This window comes from Poecilia formosa, unplaced genomic scaffold (assembly GCF_000485575.1).
Source record: "Poecilia formosa unplaced genomic scaffold, Poecilia_formosa-5.1.2 Scaffold77, whole genome shotgun sequence".
Lineage (NCBI taxonomy): Eukaryota > Metazoa > Chordata > Actinopteri > Cyprinodontiformes > Poeciliidae > Poecilia > Poecilia formosa.
The window spans coordinates 2,287,915-2,310,350 of record NW_006800016.1 but is presented as its reverse complement, the minus strand read 5'-3'; the positions used below and the strand labels follow the sequence as shown (position 1 = coordinate 2,310,350).

At 39.8% G+C, this 22,436-nt stretch overlaps 2 protein-coding genes across 4 annotated transcripts; both read right to left on the bottom strand.

Annotated features, from left to right (window-relative positions):
• Positions 1-822: 822 nt before the first annotated feature.
• tbrg4 (transforming growth factor beta regulator 4) lies at positions 823-7,365 on the bottom strand. Of its 2 annotated transcripts, none has more exons than XM_007556238.2 (11): positions 7,257-7,365; positions 5,997-6,487; positions 5,590-5,910; positions 4,948-5,122; positions 4,651-4,808; positions 4,436-4,546; positions 4,209-4,353; positions 3,175-3,417; positions 2,952-3,063; positions 2,750-2,864; positions 823-1,328 (listed from the first exon to the last, which is right to left on the bottom strand). In XM_007556238.2, the coding sequence occupies exons 2-11, from the start codon at positions 6,417-6,419 to the stop codon at positions 1,227-1,229; spliced, it is 1,905 nt and encodes a 634-aa protein (XP_007556300.1). In that variant the 5' UTR covers positions 6,420-6,487; positions 7,257-7,365; the 3' UTR covers positions 823-1,226. The 2 variants fall into 2 exon arrangements, with proteins under 2 accessions (XP_007556300.1, XP_007556301.1); XM_007556239.2 differs by lacking the exon at positions 7,257-7,365 and adding an exon at positions 6,979-7,205.
• A 104-nt stretch (positions 7,366-7,469) lies between these two features.
• Positions 7,470-22,096, bottom strand: LOC103140882 (DENN domain-containing protein 3-like). 2 transcript variants are annotated; one of them, XM_016673474.1, is made up of 28 exons: positions 21,766-22,096; positions 20,076-20,161; positions 19,534-19,699; positions 19,253-19,345; positions 18,283-18,398; positions 17,870-17,994; positions 17,549-17,660; positions 17,273-17,392; positions 17,091-17,189; positions 16,513-16,632; positions 16,246-16,361; positions 15,994-16,149; positions 15,809-15,905; positions 15,596-15,699; positions 14,876-15,060; positions 14,246-14,405; positions 13,973-14,168; positions 13,708-13,876; positions 12,217-12,476; positions 11,964-12,134; positions 11,722-11,851; positions 11,400-11,507; positions 10,543-10,682; positions 9,450-9,610; positions 9,198-9,334; positions 8,608-8,726; positions 8,284-8,421; positions 7,470-7,993 (listed from the first exon to the last, which is right to left on the bottom strand). In XM_016673474.1, the coding sequence occupies exons 2-28, from the start codon at positions 20,157-20,159 to the stop codon at positions 7,775-7,777; spliced, it is 3,801 nt and encodes a 1,266-aa protein (XP_016528960.1). In that variant the 5' UTR covers positions 20,160-20,161; positions 21,766-22,096; the 3' UTR covers positions 7,470-7,774. The 2 variants fall into 2 exon arrangements, with proteins under 2 accessions (XP_016528960.1, XP_007556299.1); XM_007556237.2 differs by having other exon boundaries at positions 21,795-22,096.
• Positions 22,097-22,436: the final 340 nt, after the last annotated feature.

The following is a 22,436-nucleotide window of genomic DNA, read 5'->3' as shown; positions in this document are numbered from 1 at the left end:
AAAGGATCTGCAACTGTAGTTTCCATGGCAACCTAAAACTTCCCACGGCCCGAGTGCTTGTTCAGCAGAAGAGACTGACGCTTTTCTGGATGGGATCTAATAGCCTCCATGCTGTACGCATGCCCTGCAAGAAAATAGCTGGAGATTTAAATTGAAACTTGTTTTTTTTTTTTTTTTGCGGTTTTCCTCTAGCATTCACCTCAGGTTGTCTGTGTCTTGCAGTTCTTTTTGGACATCTGTTAGAGGCGAGATTGAATGTGTATTTTTAACATTTAGAATTTATTTCGCAGAAACTAAGCATCATTTAAAAAAAAACTCAAAAAAGAACGTATTTGCAGAAGACTCGGCTCAGCCTCGGTCTTTCCTGATCCTTTGGCCGTTTTCTAGGTCGTGCTCCTCTCTCTGCCTCCCAGCGTCTGATGTGTGAAGCTGCCGCTGTCCGTGAGGTTGTGTAAGCAGTTTCAGGGCAGCACTGTTCCTCCCTGAATCTCTTGCCCTTGCTGGCTCTCTCCAATGCAGTGCTCTCTCACAGACGTGCACATCGACTGACACGTTGGCAGAAACATAACTAAGCATTTGCCAATAAAGGAACTTTTCACTTGGTTGAAATATTATCAAGCTGTCCGTGAAGATATATTTTTCAAATAAATAAATAATTATTGCTGTGAAATAAATATTCATTCAGATTCCAATTTGGATTAAACAAAAAATGACACTGAAATGGCAAAAGGATGCGATTGCGACTCATTCAGCTCCATTTGTCTGTGTACCTCCCAGTTTCATTTAATCCGTAATCCTTCAGACATTAAGAACAGCAGGAAGAATTGTAATAAACCATTTATTCCATCATATGATGACACACATTAACAGATATAAGTTATTCTGATAGTTACATCCAAATGAGAAGCAAATATTTCCCCTTACTCCGGAGCTTCGGCTGCAACAATCCCCTTGCAGATGTAAAGACAAAGTTCTTGAGTAGATCATATCTCTGTTGTGTTTATTTACATCTCTCTCCTCGTCCTAAACTCTTTACTCGTCGTCACCATGGAAACAGGGAAAGCCCCACATGTTGCCAGGGGAACGAGAGCACAAAAAAAAAAAAAATAAAATATGTGACGCAGCTCCGACCCCAGCGTGAACGTGGGTGGATGAGTGCATTCCCTTTGGGTCCCTCTGGACTGGGAAAGCTCTGATCGAGCTGAGCTTTGGGAGAGTCGTTCCGATCACTTGGCCATGTCCTCGGCCACGGCCTTCCCCATTTTATCCTTCAGGTACGCCAGTTTCTGCCACTCGGTCTTCAGCTCCAACCACTCATAGAATGGCACCTTAAAAGGAGGAAAAAGGAATATTTTAAATGCGATATGGTTTTATTTTAGGCACATGGTGACAAGTAAAAGGATGCAGTTCTTGGTCCAAGACAAAGAAACGGGGATTAAACAAATGTAGATTTTTATCTCAGCTTTTCGACACTTTTTATTTGATATCTGCTTATCAGAAAGTCTTATGCAAGCGCTCCAGTCATACCCAGGACGTTTTTATGCAACAGCCAAATCTTTTTTTCATAAATTTGTCAACTTTCACAACTATTACTCAAGTTTCAACCTTTAACTGAACTTTCTGAGTCAGCTGGAGCTTTCCTTACACAAATGTATAGCTATTGTTGACAACTCTTTAATCAGAAGATTTGATAGCCAGTATGAAGTAGACCACCACAATATATAAGCTCATAATCACAATATTAATAACTGCAATACTGCCGTAACAAAGGGCAGCTTGGATGCAAAATCTGGTTTAATATCATATTTCAAGCACCATGCAGTCACACTTTGCTTGCAGCTAATATTTGCCAATTGGACGTTCTCTGACTTCTTTCACGGACATCATGTGTATATTTTACTGACTCCGAGGCTAAAGCTCACAAAGTCTTGCAGGATGCGTTTTCCTGATATTGTGCAAGCCATGCCGACCGAGGTTTTAATCAAATTATGTTCTAAGACTTCTGCAATGTTGCTGTTAATGGAAAAGTTGAAATAAAAAGTTTCTGGCCTGGTCTTCAGCTGTTCCTCATTTATTGCTGTTTTCTGTCAGCTAAAAGGCTACCACCCTATTTCCTTGAAACAAGAGACAGCAAGGAAGCACAAAAAGCACAGACTGTTATGGTGTGGAAATTAAAGGAGATCTGACATTTATAATTCAGCTGTGGTATTTCTATCTAGACAAGTAGTTATGTGAATAAAAAATTTTCATTTTAGAGCCTGTCAAAATCAAGCCACCGTAACTAATTATCATTTTAGTAATCTACAATACATTTGACAATAAGCAACATGTTGGAAATACTTCCCCCAGACTCAGTCTCATATTTGCACTGAATTGAACTAATCTATAGCAAAACCCTGATTTCTCATACATGCAAGTTAAAACATTTTGCAGAACAGCAAAGGCAAACCGGGGAGGTAAGGAGATTGTCCTAGATGTGACAGAGACAGAGCTTGGATTGGCCTAGATGAGGCAAATCTGTGGCTGGAGCTCTATTTATACCACAGACTGCAGAAGGGCCCACCTGATACACACTTCTAGAAAAGCTTTAGCTCCATTGTGAGCATTTTCTCAACCTGTCAGGCGCAGCTGCAGCAAAACTGTTTGCCTTGCCGCCTCATGATGAAATGTCACTTTTCACACGGCAAACACAACCAATCCTCATCGCAAGCAGCTTTAGGGTAGACAGACTGCCACAGCCTCGCCGTACCTCCACTAGGATGAAGCCGGCCAACTGGAGATGCCTCTTCATCATGACGAAGCGCCCAAGCAGGTCTCTGCTCTTGGAGCCAAAGTTGGGAAATTCCCAACTCAAAAAAGCTAATCTGAAAAAAAGAAAAAGAAAACAATAACTTCAGGCATATAAAGAAAAGGAAAGTGACATGTTTCAGTGATTCTCCTCCAGGACTCACCGCCGTGTCTCTGCAGGTAAATCCTGGGTTCCTCCACCACTTGGTAGATGAGGGGCTTTTAGATTTGTCATGTCGACTGGTTTATTGTCACAATCCACAACAATCTCTCCATCTGATAAAAAAAAAGTGGTTTCAAATAATAATAATAATTAAAAAAAGGACAGTTTATATGGAAAATAATCTCTACAATTGGACATGTTTATTTCCCCCCGAACCCCCTTACCAATTGTCCATCCATACACGGTGTCAACACCGGTGCGAAGGGCCCCCGTAGTCCCACCAAACAAACTCTGCAACGCCTCTCTCAGACTGCTCTGCAGTTTGGATAAGGACGAGTTAGTAGCTGAGACAGACAGGACACTAAGAGAGGGGACAGCGTCCGAGGAACCGGGATGCTCCAAGACGAGAGTGGCAGCAACGTGCAGTAGCTTCAGTCTGTAGCTCTCCACTCGAGCTGGGCTGCCCTCTACGAAAAAGATAAACATAAAGACAAAGGTTGATAAATTACTTAAAAAAAAAAAAAAAAAATGTACAAGAGCAGAAATGCTACAGTGCTATGCTGCCATCTTGTGAGGCAGAGGAGGAATTTGCCGTTCGGCCCCCAAACACCGAGAGACCTCACAGCTACTTAGATCAGATCTGACAGACGCAAACCTCTCTGGGTGTGATTTAACAAGCTGATTTACTAACACGCACAGTTTGTGTCAGTGAGAGCCTTCTGGGTGGAAATATGAGCTTTAGGAACGCAAATGTTGAAAAACCTATCTATTTTTGCAACATGTGACATTCAGGAGCAGAAGGTAAGCATTTCTATATTGTTTAACAACAGCACAAATCAGACGGATGCTTTTATATTTTGCAACCAACTCCATAATATGCAAGGTGTTTGATTAAAAAAAAAAAGGATAAAAGTGTATTTCTATACAAACTTGTTTGTTTTGAAAAAAAAAAAAAAAAACTTTACGGTAAGCTGAACAACCCATCAAATATGTAGGAGGTTATTATTATCCCTAAATGGAAATGCACAAGAATGCAAATATGCATTTGCGCAGACAGAGAACAAATAGGATAGAACAGAAAGCTGATATAAGTTCTTTTCAGAATTAACATACTCAAATTTATTTTCAAACCTTCAATCCTGCAGGACGACTGAAAGTGCATGCAGAAAAATTGGATGCTGACTTTTAACTCCACTGTTGCAGCATTTTCAATCCCCTTAAAGGTGTTGATAATCCACCACCCAGGTAAGCAGTTTACCTTGCAGGTTGGTAACATGACTTGTCTGAGTCATAGGGATGAGGTAGTCGGGCTTGGCCTGCTGTAAGACACACAGGGACCACACCACATCCGTCTGCAGGAAAGGCTCCAGACTCGCGAGAGACTCCTTCAACACAACATGAACCTGTCGAGAAGCAGAGAACACGCAGAAGTTGAACCGACCGGGCGCAGGCAGCAGATCTGCAGCAACTTCAACTCGTTAATACCTTTCTGTAAAACTCCTCTCCTTTGGTGGGCTGGAAGCCAAGCCTGGCAAAAGTCATGAGCAGATTGCAGAGCTGGAAAGTGCTGTACTTTTCACTCTTCGCTGTGTAGTGCTGGGGGAAACAAAACAAAAAAACATGACAGTCAGTGAGGAGAAGAAACAAAAACAAAACTAATCTGAGGTCATTGATGAAGCCCTGGATAACAGGCAACTGACCTCAGCAAAGGCTTCAAAGAGAGGAATGTGGAGCCATTTGAGGAAGCCCAGAGACTTGGCACAGCGCGTGACGTCAGTGGAGCTGAGCTCAGGAACTCTGGGTAGCAACTCGCTGGCCATTCGCTGAAAAACCTGAGATTGGTTGAAATTCAGCTTTCCTAGAAAGAATGAAAAATATGAGTCATTGCCATATTTATTCTCCTCCAACTTTACATCGACATTGAACTTTACAACTTAATTAGTCTTTTTATAACCAATAGAAGCAGCTTCAGATCATTTTACTGTCAGGGATATTACCGTATGCGAAGGCCAGATCCATTATTAATGGAGTGGTGAACTCGGATGAGGGTTTCTGGAGGAGGTGGTAGGACACGGCCCTGAGTAATGGGATGCTTCTGCGGTTCTGAGCTGCCAGTGCTACACAGACTTTCCTGATATCTTCAGCTGAAAAGCCCTCTGAGAGCTCTAATGCCTGCAAAAGATTTAATTTATTTATTTTTTTTATTTTTATTTTTTTAAGAGGTCCTTATAATGCTTTATAAGTGGGAATCTTTAGCAACAACATTCAGTGGTACCAGTGGTTCTCAATAACAGCAGCATCTTAATAAATAATAATAACATTATATTTATCAATTGCCACCGAACCTTTATCAGCTACTTTTTCTTCCACTCAACTTTCTATTAACGTATTTGAGTTCAGAATGGGGGGGAGGTTTACCAACAAAAGCACGCTGAACTATTGTCAAGTGTGCGGTTTTCCTCATTTCCTCATGCAAATACCATATTGCCTTTTTTTTAATTAAATGTTCCAATTCATTGAGAAAGATATATCAGTTTTACGTCTTTAATTGAATTCCCAGAATGCACTTTTCAATTATATTCGAGTTAACCGGCATGCACTTATCAAGTGTTTCTACACGTAAATAAAATAGCTGATACCTTATCTTCAAGTCTGTCCACCAAAGCAGGCGTCATGTGCTCTCCTTTGGAGATCAAAGCGCTGACGGTTTTGGCATCGGCGATTTCCGTCCAGCGCAGCTCCAGCTGTTTCAAGGCAGCGTTCACGATCGCTACATCTTGTGGGGCTTTCCTCGCCACTCCCCAGTCTATCAGGAAGCCCAGTTGCTTGTAGGAGAGCCTTCGGACTCTCCACCGGACCTCTGTTTGGACAGAACCCATCACTGGATGGGAAGTGGGGATCTTCATGATCCAGAGGGACCGCAAAACACTCACCAGATTGCCATTCCACACTGATGACACCTGGGGGGGGAAAAAAATAACATATTGACATAAAACAGGCACAAATACCTAATTAAATGAGAAGTAAGCAATAGGGGAACCCTTACATCTTTTGATAGAGTACTCATCATTTCAACCAGCCTTGAATCTGTCAGCACTTCATCTTGGTCTCCTGTAAACTTCTCCTTTGCCTTTAGCATCAGCTGAGTCCACTTCACCAGGGAGGCAGCCGCCTGATTACCACTCCCTCCGTACTGTTCCCAAGCAGACAAAACCTCGTCTGGAGCCGACACTTTCTCTATCATCTCATACAGATGAGTTCGCACCAGAACATTGTGATGTGGCTCATCTTTGGTCGCCGTCCACTCGCAGAACAATCTCTCAGTGACCCATAACCAGTTTCTAACCCTCGGTACCTCTACAGGTCCACCTAAGGGTGGCTGAAAGCGGACAGCAGTGCCAGTGGCTGCAGCCTGAGAGGAAGACTTGCAGATTAAGTGGGCACATCTGCCCAGCAGGCGGTTGGCCATTCGTTCAGAGCGGTGAGACTGGAGAGGAAATCTCCTCACAATCCAAAAACACACATCCCACTAATGATCTGTGAGAAGCAGAGCAGTAATTTTATTTATATAGCACATTTTCAGCAACAAGGCAATTCAAAGAGCATAAATTTGGTGTTCTGCAGTGTTCTGTTGAGGCAGGTTACCCGATTACTATACATATATGTATATATAAATATACATATATATACAAAAAAAAAATGTATGAAACTCCATGTCGGTAACGGGATGTAATTATTGTAGCAACTGCAGAGCTTTCTGAACGGGTAATAAAATTAACCTTTCTAAAGTCGTTTTCTCTCTAAACACATCGAAAATAAGTACAGAAACAGCCCTTCAAATTCATAAGTGTGCCACTGATTAACTACGGATTTTTTTGCGGTTATGAGTTTGCAATTCTGATAACGAATAAAATTCTGTCAAACACAAAAACTCTGCCACACATCCCCACCAGCTCGACTAAAGTTTCGAAAACATGAAGATCTTGCTAAGGAGGAAATGGGGGGTTGTACGACCTGCATTTACTTACCGGAGACTCGCACAGTGGAAAAACTATATCAAATTCTGTATCAGAGTCACTGTGACTGTATCCGAAAATGTTTCTTCCAATTATTTTTTTATTTTTTCCAAAGCTAACACTGAACATGTTCCTATCATGTAACACCAGAACCTGACCTTGTGTGGAAATGAGGAGACGCACTGAAACAACGCCAGTCCTTTTTCCTCATCCAGCAGATTAAAATGATAAAACCTGAACACAGACCGCATCTAAAGAATGCTATAATTACATACCCACTGATGACTTACCTAAAATAATGTATATTTTTGGGAGAAAACCACCCGCATGAGGAAATGTCTGGTAAGCAATAGGCGTCGCAGGGAATTGACGTCAAAGAGACGTTGTCACGTGACCAGCGGATGAGGCTACGATTGGTTAATATTTTTTATACATTCAAAACTATAAAATACGGCATTGCAAAGAAACGGAAACAATATGTAATTTATATTCCTATACAAACATCACAGTAAAATAAAGAATATTTATTAGAATTTTTTTTACATAGAAACAAACATCACCTTTCAGTACTCTACTAAAACATAAAAACATGAGGTACAGATATTATCATCTTACTTAAATGTTGTGTGTCATTAGCAAATTAAAATTATTTCATTAAGATGAAATCAAAACATTTGTCCTTTAAAAAAAAAAAGTAAAGTTACTGTTATAAACTAAGAGAATCCAAAAAATAAAATATAAAAACATATCTTTGCACCTAAATACATTTCTGCATATTGAAATTTGTCTTGTTATCTTGAAATGTTTTTTATGCAACCTGCCAGATGGCAATCTTGCCATCCCGACGTGCAGAGCCACTCAGCACATAACGGTCCTCAGCAGAACAGAGAGTCTGGATACTGTCCGAATGGGCCAAAAGCTCTTTTGTCACCGTCAGACTGTCTAAGTCTAACACCAACACCAGGCTTTTCAGCTGACCGTCACAAAGACCTCCGATTCTGCTCCATCCTCTGCAGCCAACCCAGATCTGGGAAGAAGAAATGAAGCGGAGCATTAAATAAGTCCACACCGATAAGTGCCACAAAGCAATACCCACCTAGAGCCACTCTGGAACAATTTCAGGCTCTGGGTCAATTTAAGTCATGATTACATGGCAGATTAGTTTTCCCATTTAGTTTGACTGAACAAATCAAAAATAAAATAGATTTTCTGATTATTACCATTATATATTAACGCTAAAGGAGTTAGAATTTGGCGAATAAATATTAATTAGATAAGCCAATAAGCCATGTAAACAGGCATGTATTCAGAGCTCACCTGGTTTTTGACTCGAATCATACACGTGACTCCTGACGTGCCTGGCAGAGAAATTCTTTTGGGTGATTGGTTGAGGTTGTCAGTCTGCCAGAGACACAACTCCACCGAGTCAGAGCAGCCTGTCCAAACTTGTCCGCGCTGCAACACACCGACCTTTTAGTTAGATTTGCTGGTTTTCATTACGATTTGGAAAACATTTTAAAATTTCTGGTTTAGAAGTTTGAGCAGCAAATTATTCTGAAGGTCCAGTGTTACTCAATGCCACCTGATAATATGTAATATAAACTTGTGAAAGAGACTGCTGTGTTAAAGTTTTCAAGTCACCTCTGGAACAACAATAAAGCAGCTGAAGCAACTGGGCATGCTCCGTAAGTCATCAGGAAGCACTATCCTCCTCTGTGGAGCGCCACACTTTTTTAGTTCCACAATGCTGTCACCACAACCTGCACATGCAAAAACACTCAGGTTAAAAAGAAAATACTTAAAGTGTCTGCTTGTCGATGAGTCATGATGAGCAGGTAAGATGAAAACCGTAAAGATGGATGAAGAGTTATCGACATCTCATTTAAGTTTATTAGAATTTTATGCAACAGAGCAACACAGAGCAGCACATAACTGCACAGAGAAAAAGATAAAAGTGACCCGTAGATTTCAACGATTCTTGCATTTGAATACGTTTAGTGTGGGACGAATTGATATTCGCTCTCTGCATTAATAGTCTGTAGAGCGACTTTTCATTGCACTTGCATCTGAAAGTCTGTAGGATATACCAGCTTTGCACATTTTGTTGAAATGTGAGCATATTTCTTTGAAAAATAGGTCGACATCAGTTGAACTGAAGAGAGAAGGTACAATGACAAACACGCACCAAATCAGATTGAAATGTCCGACTGAACCAACAGTGTGTTACTCACAGCACCAAAGGATGCCGTCATAGGATCGTATGGAGCAGAGGCGGTCACAGCTGAGGTGGAACTGGCGCTTCACCTTCAGGGTGGCCGAGTCCCATTGCAGGATTGTCCCGTCGCAGCTGCAGGAGTAAGCAAGTTGCCTAGAAAATTGAAAAATAGAAAGATGAAAAAGTGCTAGTTACAAACCCACATTCAACTTGAAGAGGCTGCTATTTGAGGAAAAAAATCATTCTCTGAGAATAATAACATCTTCACCCATTGCTATGATCTGTGGTGTCAACAGAGAGGCCAGTCACTTCATGTCGGTGTTCAGTCAGCTGTTTGTTGCAGGACATGCTGTGGGTGTCGATGATGTAAATAACAGAGTCCTGAGAACCCATCCAGACCTGATCATGGACCAGCCCCATCATGCATGTCTGCAAGGAGAATAAAATTACGTGAAAATTTAGTTTCACCATCCTCAGAAACATGTTACCAGAGTAAAAGAAAAAACAAAAAAAACACAAGAAATGCCTTCTTTGTGTACAATGTTACTATTTATCTATTAAGTACTATTACACTATTAATGTGAGGCATAAGCCGATGAATGCTTAGGACAGTTACTCAAACATACGAAATAAAAAATAATTTAATAACTTCTAAGAACTACATTCAAAGTACAAAAACTGGAAATAACTTCAGTACATTTTTGAAAAACAATGGAAATGTGTGTGAGAGACAGGCTTTCTCTGAAGAAATGCTTGGCAATAACACATATAGCCAATATATAAGAAATGTGGTTTATTTCTCTAAAAAGGTGTCACATTTGCAAAAAAAAAGGGCATTTGTGGGTATAGAGTGGCAAAGTTGAATACATAGATTCCACCCACAGAAAACTTGCCAAATCCTGTCTGTAAATACCAAACAGCCTTTGGTGAAGGTTGTGTGATGGTGCAGACAACTCTGCTAACAAACACTTGGTCATGAAGTGTTCGCCTTGTAGGATGTCAATAAAAGGAGAGGCCAGGTTGTTGTGGGTTGTTACAATAATAATAATAAAAAAAAAACTTAAAAAAAAAAAACTAAACAAACGTCGACTTAACTCTAATTTCCGTACTCAGTTTCTAAGTTTATTAATTTTTCCCCAGAAAAAGCAACTTAGCAAATAAAACTAAAACATGTTGTTCTCAGTACATTAACAAAGCAACAAAGATGATAACATTTTTCTTTTCTTTTACACAAGCTGTGTTTCAAGCAATACTAAAATTCTCACCCACAGGATTATATCCTTAATAAGCTTTCGCATTACTTTGAATTATTTTTAAGACCTTTAATCACATGTGTATGTATGGCATCAGGCTGCTCTCACCACTTGTAACTCTCCCGTCTGAATGCAGTCCTGCAGCATCGACCAGCTGGCTGCATCAAATACGACCACTCTGCCGCCACTCAGTGCCACCCACAGCTTGGGGTTCATCACTATTGGGGATTTTTTGTCCCGCAACTGACCTGAAATTGTAACAAAAAGACATTTAAATTGGAAGTGAAAACCAGTTGCGGATTCTAAAATAGAACAGCACATCAGATTGTTGAAGAAAAATACATGTTAGTAATGCGCCTTTTTATGTCGTCTCGCATTATATTAGTTTACGCCAGTTTTTTAAGTGATTGAGAAAGAATCTAGAAACTGAAAAATTAATCTACATTTAAAGGATTTCTGTTTGTCAAAATAGTTAAACACTCTATATGTACCAATGGCAACACCTAAAACACGTACGGTTGTTGAAAGCCAGTCCTCGAGGGCTGCTATTCTGCATGTTTTAGTTCTCTCCCTGGTTCAACACCCTGGTAGTCGCTACCTCCTCGGCACATCAAAGCTCTGCAGAGGCCGGCTGACGAGCCATTAATTAATTTAGGTGTGTTGAACCAGGGAGGGAAATAAAACATGCAGCATCCTGGCCCTCGAGGACTGACCTTAGAAACCTCTTACTTGAGGATCAGGGTTGGGGAAAAGTGACTTAAGGGAATTTCCATTTTTCTCTTGCAGGACATCTGAGATATAATGTTCCAGTACAGACCAGCTTTGTTCACTCGAAGAACTCAGTGTCAACATGTCAAAAACATGTGTAGAGGAAAATGCACACGCATTGCCCGACACATGAGGAAATAAAGTTGCAAATCTCAGAAAAATAGTTGCACATTTCTTAAAGTCAAACAATCAGATACCTGGCGTGTACAGCAGCACACATACAGTCTGAGGCTCTGCCAAGTCCAGAGATGGGTTGATTTTATGCTTTAGAGTCTCTGAGGTAGTATTAGGAACCATCATATCAACTGCTCAAAGACAAAAAAAAAATGCATACATTAATTTACAATAAACGTACAGTAACATAAAACAGTAATACACAACTGACAAAAACTTGTCAAAAAGGTCATCCAATTGTTTAGAGCAAACATCTACCATGTGACAGTTGTAAAAAAAAAAAAAAAAGTCTTTAAACAAAGTCACTGCATCCGAAAGTAGAGAAACCAGGTAAGAGAACCTGACCTTCATGTAAGACTTTATCAAAGTAAACCAGCTTCGAAGCTGCAGAGATGGATCTGTGAGGGTTCAGGCAGCCAAAGACGGCATCCATCAACAAGACATTAGTCAGAGCTTGAGTCATGCACTGCGGGTCCTGAGAAAAGACAACAAAGACGTGAATAAAATAGAAGGTAGACACATAATTTCCAAACGCGTTCTGAAAACAGGAGGCCACGTTTAGGGTTTTATCGTTTGTTGTGTTGTACCTTATCTTGGTCGCCCATCTTGCGCCCAGCCCACATCTCTTTGATGATGAGGTTCCAGAGTCCGGTCTCCGTCTTTAGGTTTGCTTCAAATAGCTCAGGCCTGCTAAAAGTCTTGATCCGAAGACTGAGGATACGGACAAGAAGAAAGGGGGCGGAGGCCATCTTTACCTCCTAAAAAAAGGGATGGTAGGATTTATAACAGCAGCAAAGTAGAAATTTTCAGTATGACATATCTGAATAAGATATGTTTAACCTGTATGTCTCTGAACTTTGCAATTTCCAGGAAGCCCGGCTGTCCCTCCGTGAGCAGAAACAAGCGCTTTTGCGTCATGGCAATTTTTCCGACGCCGTACGAGGTCTTGACGCGCGAGGACAACTTGGAAACGCATTCGCCATCGTCGAGGCGGCTGACGACCTCAGAGAGGAGGTTGACATCTTGTGCTTCGGCCTCCGTCTCCTTCCAGAAGGTGTAAAACATTCGAAAGACGTTTGGGTCCACCTTCGTATGTTGTTCTGCAACAAAGACGAGGTTTGTTGTCAGGGTAAAACCATCATTAAATTTAACAAAACAATAGTAATAATAATAATAAAATATAAACAACCTGTATTAACATTTTGAAGATTTTAACTCGTTCCACTTTTAATCTCGCAAAAGCTTGTTTTACGTTTGTGCTTACGACACATTCTTGCAACAAAACATGGACTTCGGTGTTCACCGCCGTCAGAGTTTTGGTGCATTTTCTTCCATCTAGCTGTGCATGATTGTCTTTTACATCAGAACTGAAAGAGGAAAATAAATCTTTGTCCCACATACAAAGACTCTTTAAGAACTGGGTCATGGGTGGGAATTTAATGTCATGCCCTGATGACCTCTAACAATAAATGCACTTGATCCTCTCTCACTCTCGGCGTTATCTGACATGCCGATTATCCTCACTTTTCTTTGAAGAAGTGTGCTGTGCCTCATCTTTCATTTAGTAGCAGAGCAGACTGATTTGCAAGCCACAAATATTTTATTCTGGAGTTTTTGTGGCCTCAGAATAAAACATGACATCAACAGCAATGCATCGTCACACTCAGCCGACAAAGTCAGCGACACTGAAACCGTTAAGTTTGATCTCTGTCTTCCTGACAGCTGAAACAACTCGAGTCAGACTGTTCAGTCAGCTAAGCATCAAAGCGCTTAGTAAATTCATTTGCTTTTATGAAAGATTTAAGCAGCTCTTAACACTCCTGAACACATCTCAGCTTGTGGCTCAGAATACAAAATAGGGAATTTGTGAATTTCTTACAATAAATATTATTGTAACTTTGCTTAATGTGCTTGCAAAAGGGTCAGGGAAAGGCTTTGGTTCAATTTTGCAAACATGTTGACATAAAGCACCCAGGGTCAGAACTGTCCCTTTGATTTTGCAACTTGTCTTTGAGGACACTGTAGATTTGATTTTGGCAACAGATGGTGATACACAGGTCTTCTCTGCTGGCCAGGTATTATGTCTTGATCTCTGATTAAAACGTAATTGAGTCATCCAGTTAAATGATCAACCATAGAAAAGAAAGCTACTTGGGACTTAAGCTGTCTGGCAAACAGTCTGATTTGCACAAAATAAACTAGCTGTTTGAATGCTTCTTATGAATATTTACTTGAAGACCTTTTCTATCTAGAAACGTCAAATTCATTTGACTATAGGTTATTATGAGTTGTGCATCGTAGGCTTTTAATACTTGCCATTTTATCCCTTACCATCAGTGAGTGCATCAAATAAGCGACTTATTGTTGCCACGTCCTTCACAATTCCACATTCCTGAATGCAGCGTACAAACTCGTCCTGACCCAAGGGATTCTGAGGAAGTTTAAACTTCTTGATGCGATTATCTGTCCGAACAGCCGGCTTCTCGTTATCCATTTTTATCTAGCAAAGGCAAACAGAACGACTTGATTCATTCACCCGCTGGCAACAAGCTGCAACTGCGACCAAAACACAGCGTGTGTGAGTTTGCTGACAGACCTTGAAAAGAAGACTCTTAAGCTCAGGTCTCGTTTGGGCTTGCTGCAGCTCCTCTTGTTGCAGCGAGTCCACGAGCCACGCGACCAAATGTGTGGGAAAGATTGCCATGTCGGTCTTGTTGAGACTCTGGAAGTCACTCAAGGCGTCCAGTCGCCTTGAACACAGCGTGTTGATGAAACCTCGCAAGTAGTAAAATCTGGAGAGACAAAAATAGTAGGAGTCATGTTGGTGGATTAAAGTTTTACGTTTTAATCCGAGATCAAGACATAATACCTGGCCAGCAGAGAAGAGTTCTCGGTTTGGACAGAGAAAATAGCATTTCCCAGCAGCTGGATGAGCTCACTATAATAAGCTTGGACAGTGTGGAAAGACAGAAACACTGGGAACTCTGGGAGTTTAAAAACTTTCACAGGGTCGGGTGGTGTTTTCAGCGCTGGAGGAAGAACGGAAGAGAATGTGGAACGAGACGAGAAAATAAATACAATAGAAAAAAAAAAGAAAGAAAAGACTCAGTGAGCATCAGTTTCATAAATGTACTTAATATATGTCTTAACTATGTAGGCCTATGCAGTGACTGTTTTTTTTTTTTAAACTAATGCAAAACACTCAAACATTTTTGGCCTGAATGTTATCTTTAACTATGAAATATCTGAAGTTTTATGATTGAAGACGCCCTGCACAAGACTTAAATCAATGCTTTCATTTAAGGAAACTAAGAAAGAGCCACGAGTTAAAAGCTTATTTATGGGACTGATTAACAGATACTTTAAATCAAAGTTGCAATTTTAACACATAAACGTTACATCAGAAAGTCAAATGAAACGCTCGTATACTGTAATGTGCCACCGAATGAAAAATAATGCTTTGTCCCGCCTCACAGCCGATTAGTTTTATTTCTCCCACCTGAATCAGACATGACGGCCCTGGTGAGCAGCAGGTTTTTCTCAATGCTGAGAACCTGATACCCCCCTAAGTTAGGGAGACTCATCCCCAGTCTTTTACTCAGCTTGTTCCCGAAACCAGAGCTCTTTCTCCGGGTTAGGATTTCTTGCATGGTCGGTCTGCGCGGCACCTCAACGACAGGCATTCTGCAGCGCACACAGGAAAAGAAAACCAGGTCAGTAGACTGACCGTGGTTTTACAAAGCAATACCATAACATGCTGGACAACTTCCTTGTTAAATCTTCATATTTTCAGGTTTCTGAATTGATTCAGATCATCTACACAGACGGATCAAACGTATGAGTTTGTATTTTTTGCTTCTACTTCTATAGTTGTTCACAGCACTGTAAAATACAGTGTAATGAAAAAGTTTTCATTTCCTTCAAAATGTCACATTATTTCATTGAGATATTTTATTTTTTTTGGTAGACCAACACAAGACGGTGCATAGTTGTGAAGTGAAATCGCCGTTGCATTTCTATGTATTTATTTAATAACTAAAACTCGTAAGTATCCAATTTATATTCCACAATTCCCCCCCCTTCAAAAAATAAAAAATACATATTTTTGAGGTTGCAATGCTATAACATGTGAAACAGTTTCAGAAGGATGAATAGTTTTGCAAAAGTGCAGAAATTTTACAAGGATTTTTAGGCCTGCTCAGTTGATACAATGACGCACTTCTGCATCTCAGCCCGAGTGCTGAGCTCCATTCGTGCAAAGTGATCCATTTTTTTGTTGAGTCGATCCCTCAAGAAGGAGTGGAAGATGTGTGTGTCCAATACCTGCAACACAGGCGTATCAATATTTTAGATGTTTTAAATAATACTAGCTAACCTTTAACCAAACCTTTGCAACTATAAATAAACAAAAGCCAGAAAATTGAGGCAATACCACTTTGTAAAAAAGCAGCTCGTCTGGCTCCCTCGTTTTCAGGAACTCTTCGCTGTGAAACACTCGATGTTCATAGTTCAGATGGCTGCAAACATCCCTGATTAAAACACACAAGAGTATTCTAGCATAGCGAAACAGAATATGTTTAAGAAAACGATCAACCTGCAGCCAAGCGTTCGTAACACCTGAATATGTTGACCAGCAGTTCCAGAGAAATCTTCTGGATCTCGTGGTTGAGTTTGCGTTGCCAGGCTCTTCTTTGTTGACGCTGCTCGTTGACGTCCATGCAGCTTGCACTGTGGTACTGGTCCAAGTCAAAATGTATCCGCAACGAGCGACTCCTGAAAAAGGCAAAAACATCTCTCCATTCAGTACGTGTGAGGTGGTGTTTTGGTGTAGCTCAGCTTTGATTACTGATCCTAAAGCACACTTTACACCTCTGCATGAAGCAGTTTGCAGCAGCTGGAGGAATTTCAGGGATATCGATGGCATCAGACAAAGAAGTGGAAACGGTCCCATCGTCAATATTCACCAAGATCAAATCATCAGTTTCCTAAACAAACAAACAAGCAAAAAAAATAATAAGAAAATCGTAATGAAAAGAGAGTAAATATTTATTTTGTTCTTAATGTCTTGCATAGAGTTGGAGACTTTAGCGTTAACTTTATATGCAGAAATGTTATTTTGGCAGGTAATGAACTTACAGCAGCAACTTCAGCGTAATGGCTCACATGGCATCCCATAAGAAAGGCAGTGGGAGCCATCACGAAGTCCAGCATTCCTCTGGCCAGCACAGGAACATAAGGATGCTGCCATGTGAGAGGCTGGGGAAGATGAAAGCAACGATATATTAAAACACACGTCTAACAAGGCGCAGTACAGAATTCGTTTTTCCCTTAGAGTTTTATGTTTAATCACCAACATTTTTAAATAGAATACATTCTCAAAATTCACCAGCAAGATACAACAAATCAGATCACTGGATTATTAGTTTGATGTTTTTTATTTTATTTTATTTTATTCTTCTTTGAAAGTTTTAACAATCTGAAATCACTCACCGCCAGAGACTGTTCAACAGAACAAGTTTTATTTGATTAAATTTTACGTGAATGTCTTAATTGTAAGGATTCCAACTGCTTTCTGGCCATCTCATCGATTATCGTTTACCATAATGATCATCAGCATGGATTTTGAATTAGATGAGGTAGTCCAACACAAACCAGAATAAAAAACAAACATTGTTTTGCAGTCGACAGATCAACAGATGTATGTGTTAACGGACCTGCAAAAAAATTAACAGGCTTTCTGCTACTAGCGTCAGTCTTGCCAAGTCAGCAGAAAACAATACCACCCGTTGCTCCTGCAGAAGACAAGAAAGCACCTACAGAAAGAGAAACGCAGAGACGTAACCATTAATCTGAACCGCCTCTTGTTGCGTTTAAATGCTAAATCAGTGCGAAATACCAGCAGTAGTTGCTGCGGTTGGAAGCAAAGGAAGGGCAGGTGGAGGTCCAAGTCGATAGCTTGAAGGCTTTTGTCCTCTCTGGACGGCAACACGATAGTCAAAGGACGTAATGTAAACATCTGGCGAAAAAAAAATAAAAATGGAGCACAAACCCTGTAGTTTTACTGCTTCAAACCAACATTTCTATTTGGAATACTCAAGAGTAATGAACGTGGTAAAACGTGTTTAGCAAAATCATCATTACGACGACGTCCAGTTAGAACTGGTCCACATACCAAATGAAGCTGCCCGGGAGGTGGAATTGGCACAAGGCTCAGCTTGATTGCAAATTCATTCAGTTTCTCCTCCATCTCTGACAACCGACATGAACTCAGCTGAAACAGAAGACTGGCAAATAATGATAAGAAATATGAGGCAATGACAGACACAGGGTATAAAACAACGGGATTGTATCGAAACACGTACGGCTTTGTCATAAAACAATATGAATTGTAAGGCTGATTTGCGAGCCATAAATACGGTAAATATGTTGTACCTACACAGACACAAAATCATTTCAGCAATGTCATACGCATCAGGTTTCTTCGGTTTCTCACCATGACAGGCAGTCTTTGAGGGCAGTAAAATAAGGATACTTGGATATGACACAAACGCCGACAGCGGAGAAACATTTAGAGAGCTTTAAAGATCCGGCTCCACGCTGATAACCGGTCGTCCCTTCCTTTGATGGGAAGTAGAAGAAATTAATCATTCATTAGTTTTCATTTCAGATCCCAATTTGAATTATATATTATTATTATCTTAAATTGTGTTGATGGTTTCAAAGAAAACATTTCTTAATAATAGTAAAAAACTTAACTAGGCAAACTGTCATTAGACATTACTATTATTTGAGGATGTTGATAGTTACAGATATCTATTTAGCATAACATTTCCTGTTTCCTGTTTAGAGATGGCAGAAATTGCGTTGCTGTATTATTTATGAAGTAGTGCATGCTGCTCAGCGTACCAGTATTGATCGATAATACTGCATCACTACTCCATGAGTCTTGTTGCCGAAGACGTCGGTAAAAACCAGGAAGTGGAACTGCTCTTCTTTCTTCTCCCCAGTGACCAGCAGACCACCTGGCGATAAAAACAAAAACATACCGCATCTTAATGTTGCAGTCTGCATATATGGATCCCCTCACAGAAAGCACTGACTTTAATAGATGAAGACTTCTACAAGACATTATAGAAGATAAAAAAAACTGAATTTGGGATTCAAAACTCTTCCCCTGTGACTCCAGGAGTTGCTTTTTGTCCTTTCATACATTTCCAAGGACCTTTCTAGGTTCTTGGGCGTAATTGCTGGTGTTTTAGTTATACATCACAGGAAAGGATAAGCTTTGTTTAGTCTCCTTTAAAATACAAACTAAAACAAAAAACACTCTTGGAAAAGACCACTTTGAGAGGGAACTACAATCAATTTCGGTTCCTCTGTGGGACAGACATCACGATCACCAGTTCCTCCAGCAGAACTATGAAAAGCAAAGCTCGTCTTCAACATTAGAAACAATGAAGACATTTAAAAGTTCAGATCCAGTATTTTATGGCAGGCCATTTGAATAATAAAGGAATGGATTAAGTAAACATGCTAATGCTTAATACATTTTTACATTTACAAGAACATGTAAGAAATGGTCTAAATACAATTCCTTTTTTTTTTCTTTATAATAAATCTATTTCTATGTTAGAAGTGCATTCAAATAGAGTTAAATTAAGCAACTTTAATTTTGTACCATAGTTAAACATAGGTCAGGTCATTACCACACATTGCATTTTAAAAAAATACATGCAAGTATTTACTCCAATATTGCTACTCCAAGTGCTTTATTCATATTACAATAGTTAGTACTTTTCATGAGGAAGGATTGCCTCAGAGTCAGGTTCGTCGTTTCTGCGTTTGTGTATAAGTAGAGAAAATAAAAATGTTTCACCAGGAAAACAGAGCTCAGGTACCGCCGTGAGGTTGATATTTTTTGGTACGCCGACATCTTCGCTTCCTTCTTTTCTCCCTGATGCACTTTGATCTGGAAAGATGTAAATTTGTAAAATAATAAAACTTGAAATAATCCTCAGAATAGCAGTACCAGTAAAATAAAGTACTAATATCAGGAACCTGAAGAACGTAGCAGACGTGATTCTTTAGAAACGATCAGTGCTAGGTCGTATGCATCAAATCTCGACTGGTTGTTTTTTGGTTTTTGTTTTTTTTTACCTGAGGAAGGATGCTCCTTCTTCTTTCTGAGGATTGAGTGGTGTCGTTTTCCATGCAACTTTGATGTCTCATTCTCAGCTGACCTGCTGTGGAAGGGAGGAGCCAGAACATGAAGAATCTCCGGCTCCAACAGGAGAGACTCTGAGCTTATACTGCTGCCACCAGCCTGAATAAGACAGGAAAAACATACTGCATTAACTTTTATGCATTCCTTGAGAATATAAAATATACTTTTTACATAATCTATCCAATTATTAGACCATTGATTCCATGATTGTATGTCAAGGTGATTGATTCTATGGTAGTTGTTTAGAAAGTCTTCCTGTTTCCATTATGCCGTTTCAGCCATTCAATTTTTGCTTTATTCAGTAAAAATTGGTTACTAGTCATTAACATACTCGAGTAGTTTTCCAATTGTGTCAATGTTACGAACATGCAACAACGGCTAACCTCTATTTCAACAAAATAAGAAAGATGTCACCCCATGTTTGCTAGCGACACTGCAAAATGCAGCCGAACAAACCAAATTTAGACGCAGAAACCTGGTAGATTTCCTGAAGTTTTTCACTGGACGCTCCGACCACCACACAGGCTTCCAGCAAAGTAGGCAGCAAACAGTCAGTCATCACTGGGGAAGCAAAAGATCATAACGCAGGAGACAAATGGATCAAATGTGAAACGGGTGATATGAAAAGAAAATTAAATCATATAAACGAAAAGAGCGTAAAAATATAATTTTCTACTGGTTGCTATAAAAAAAACCCAAAAAAACAGAGCGTGACAAAATATTTTATCATTACTCATCACACATCATCCTGAGTTTAACCAACATTTTCTTGCTAATCATAGGGACAACTGTGGCTGTGGTAAAAACCCTCAGGTCACATGATTTTACATCCCCATCAGTGAATTAATCCAGAACGCAGAGTAGAATTGACCTCTTGGAGCTTACTATATTTAAAACTTTCCAGAACCAGAATAGGACCTTTAATTCATTTTACAGCAACAGAGTAAATGGTGTGAAAATTGTATTTGTTCTACATGCAACTGCTGCAAAATATACAACTTATTAAACATTGTAACTGCAGTATCCTCGTTTCTGTAGCCTACTTGAATGCTTGATTGTTTTCAGTAACTGTGACTGAAACTTATTCGTAGCAACCCAAAAATATAAAGCTGGACATCATTAAAAGGCACAATATAAAGAGCTACAAAAGGTTTACTAAATTATCCTTCAAAAACAGCAACTTTTTCATCTTCTAAAATTATTCTGAAGTGTCACTCCTGGTCCAATTTCAATAATTTCAATCTCTAAAACCACCAAGACACTGATGGGTAGATAGTGTGAAACTAAGGGCTTGAAAAACATACCATGCTGATGTATAATAATGCATGATGAGACCAATGACAAAGTACTCCTCTCCAATATTTCTCTTTGGAGAGAGGAGTACCTTCCAGAGGGACAAGTATCTCTGCAGTGATCCACCTGTGAGATCTGCATGGTAGAGTGACCTGACAAAAGCCACTCCTTAATAAAAATCACAAATCAGCCCATGTGGAGGTTGAAAGACTTTCACATCACGAGAAACATAATTCTCCGGTCTGATGAGACAACGATGAAGAAACTCTCTGGTGTGGATATCAGGTGTCGCATATCAGTACCATCCGTACAGTGAAGCATGGTGGTGTCAGCATCATGCTGTGTTAATGTTTTGCAGCAACAGTAACAGGCTACCGTATTCAGTATTTCTCCAACCCTGTTCAGTAAAACATGCCACACTGCTTGTTTTAGATGTTTCACTGCTTCAACAAACCTGATTTCAGTTCTTGGCTTATTTACAGGCTTTTTTTTTTTTTTTTAATTGCAAATAACTGAATCAGGTGCGTTCATGAAGAAAAACATCTAAAACATGCAGGGTGGTATGAATTGAAGACCAGTGTTGGGAAGACTTTTAATTCGTCTGTAACAGAGGTGAATACCATTAAATAATATAATGGCCTGTGAAAGCCATAGTTGAGAAACACTTGTCCTATAGGAGACCGTCAATAAAAAGAGAAAAATCAGTGTACAAAGGTAAGCATTGATAAGTCTTAAGTTTTTTTTTGTTTTTTTTTACTTGGTTTGTTAGTTTAAATGATGTCGCTGCACATGACTCAGTCACGCTGCACAGGTGATCAGGTGCCTGCTTACCTGCAAGGCAATTTCGAAATGCGTTTCCTCACGAACCTTACCTCGCTAATGTCGTGTCAGTGTTACGTACCGTCTTCCACGCTTTTTTTTTTTTTTTCCCCTTTTCCTGCTTCTCAATTCTTCCTCCTCATATTCTTCACGGCACCTCCAGAACAACTCCGAGCCGCGGTGAAGTCCTGCATGAGAAGCTCAGTTCCTTACAGCCTGCTTCCTGTTCCCCCGAGAAAGCGCAAACATGCGTGTCAATCAGTCAAGTGAGATGAGTGACGCTTTATGGCGCGGTATATTTAAAGCCCACACCGCCTTTCGCCACACTGAAGCTACACATAAAGTCCTATAGTCTGTAAATTAGTACAAAAGGAACACTTATAAGACATTTATATATTTAAAATAATATGTATGACGTCAGTGCTGCAAAATATAGTATATATGAAACGTCTCACGTTATAAACCATATTACAGTCTCACACAAGAACCCCGTGTTGATGAAGATTTAACGAAAAAAGCTGGCTGTACTGACTAAATGTGGCCTGTAGATGGCGACAGTTTATCAATTACATTTGAATTGGTCAGTTTCTGTTAAATGAATAAAATGTGAACACACTGCAAATCAAACATAAAGCATTTCATTTTCAGTATATACACTACATATCTTTCTGACATACAAACAAGCCATGAAGGAATGTTTATTTTATGCATTTTCTTGATATTA

Coding starts and splice junctions, on each gene's coding strand:
- tbrg4 (XM_007556238.2), bottom strand. CDS start 6,419: ATGGCCAACCGCCTGCTGGGCAGATGTGCCCACTTAATCTGCAAGTCT. Junction 3,418..4,208: donor TCATGTTACCAACCTGCAAG/GTAAACTGCTTA, acceptor TCTTTTTCGTAG/AGGGCAGCCCAGCTCGAGTG. Junction 3,064..3,174: donor CGTGTATGGATGGACAATTG/GTAAGGGGGTTC, acceptor TTTTTTTATCAG/ATGGAGAGATTGTTGTGGAT.
- LOC103140882 (XM_016673474.1), bottom strand. CDS start 20,159: ATGACTGACTGTTTGCTGCCTACTTTGCTGGAAGCCTGTGTGGTGGTC. Junction 12,477..13,707: donor ATTTGATGCACTCACTGATG/GTAAGGGATAAA, acceptor TCTTTGTTGCAG/AACAACATACGAAGGTGGAC. Junction 8,727..9,197: donor TGACGGCATCCTTTGGTGCT/GTGAGTAACACA, acceptor TTGCATGTGCAG/GTTGTGGTGACAGCATTGTG.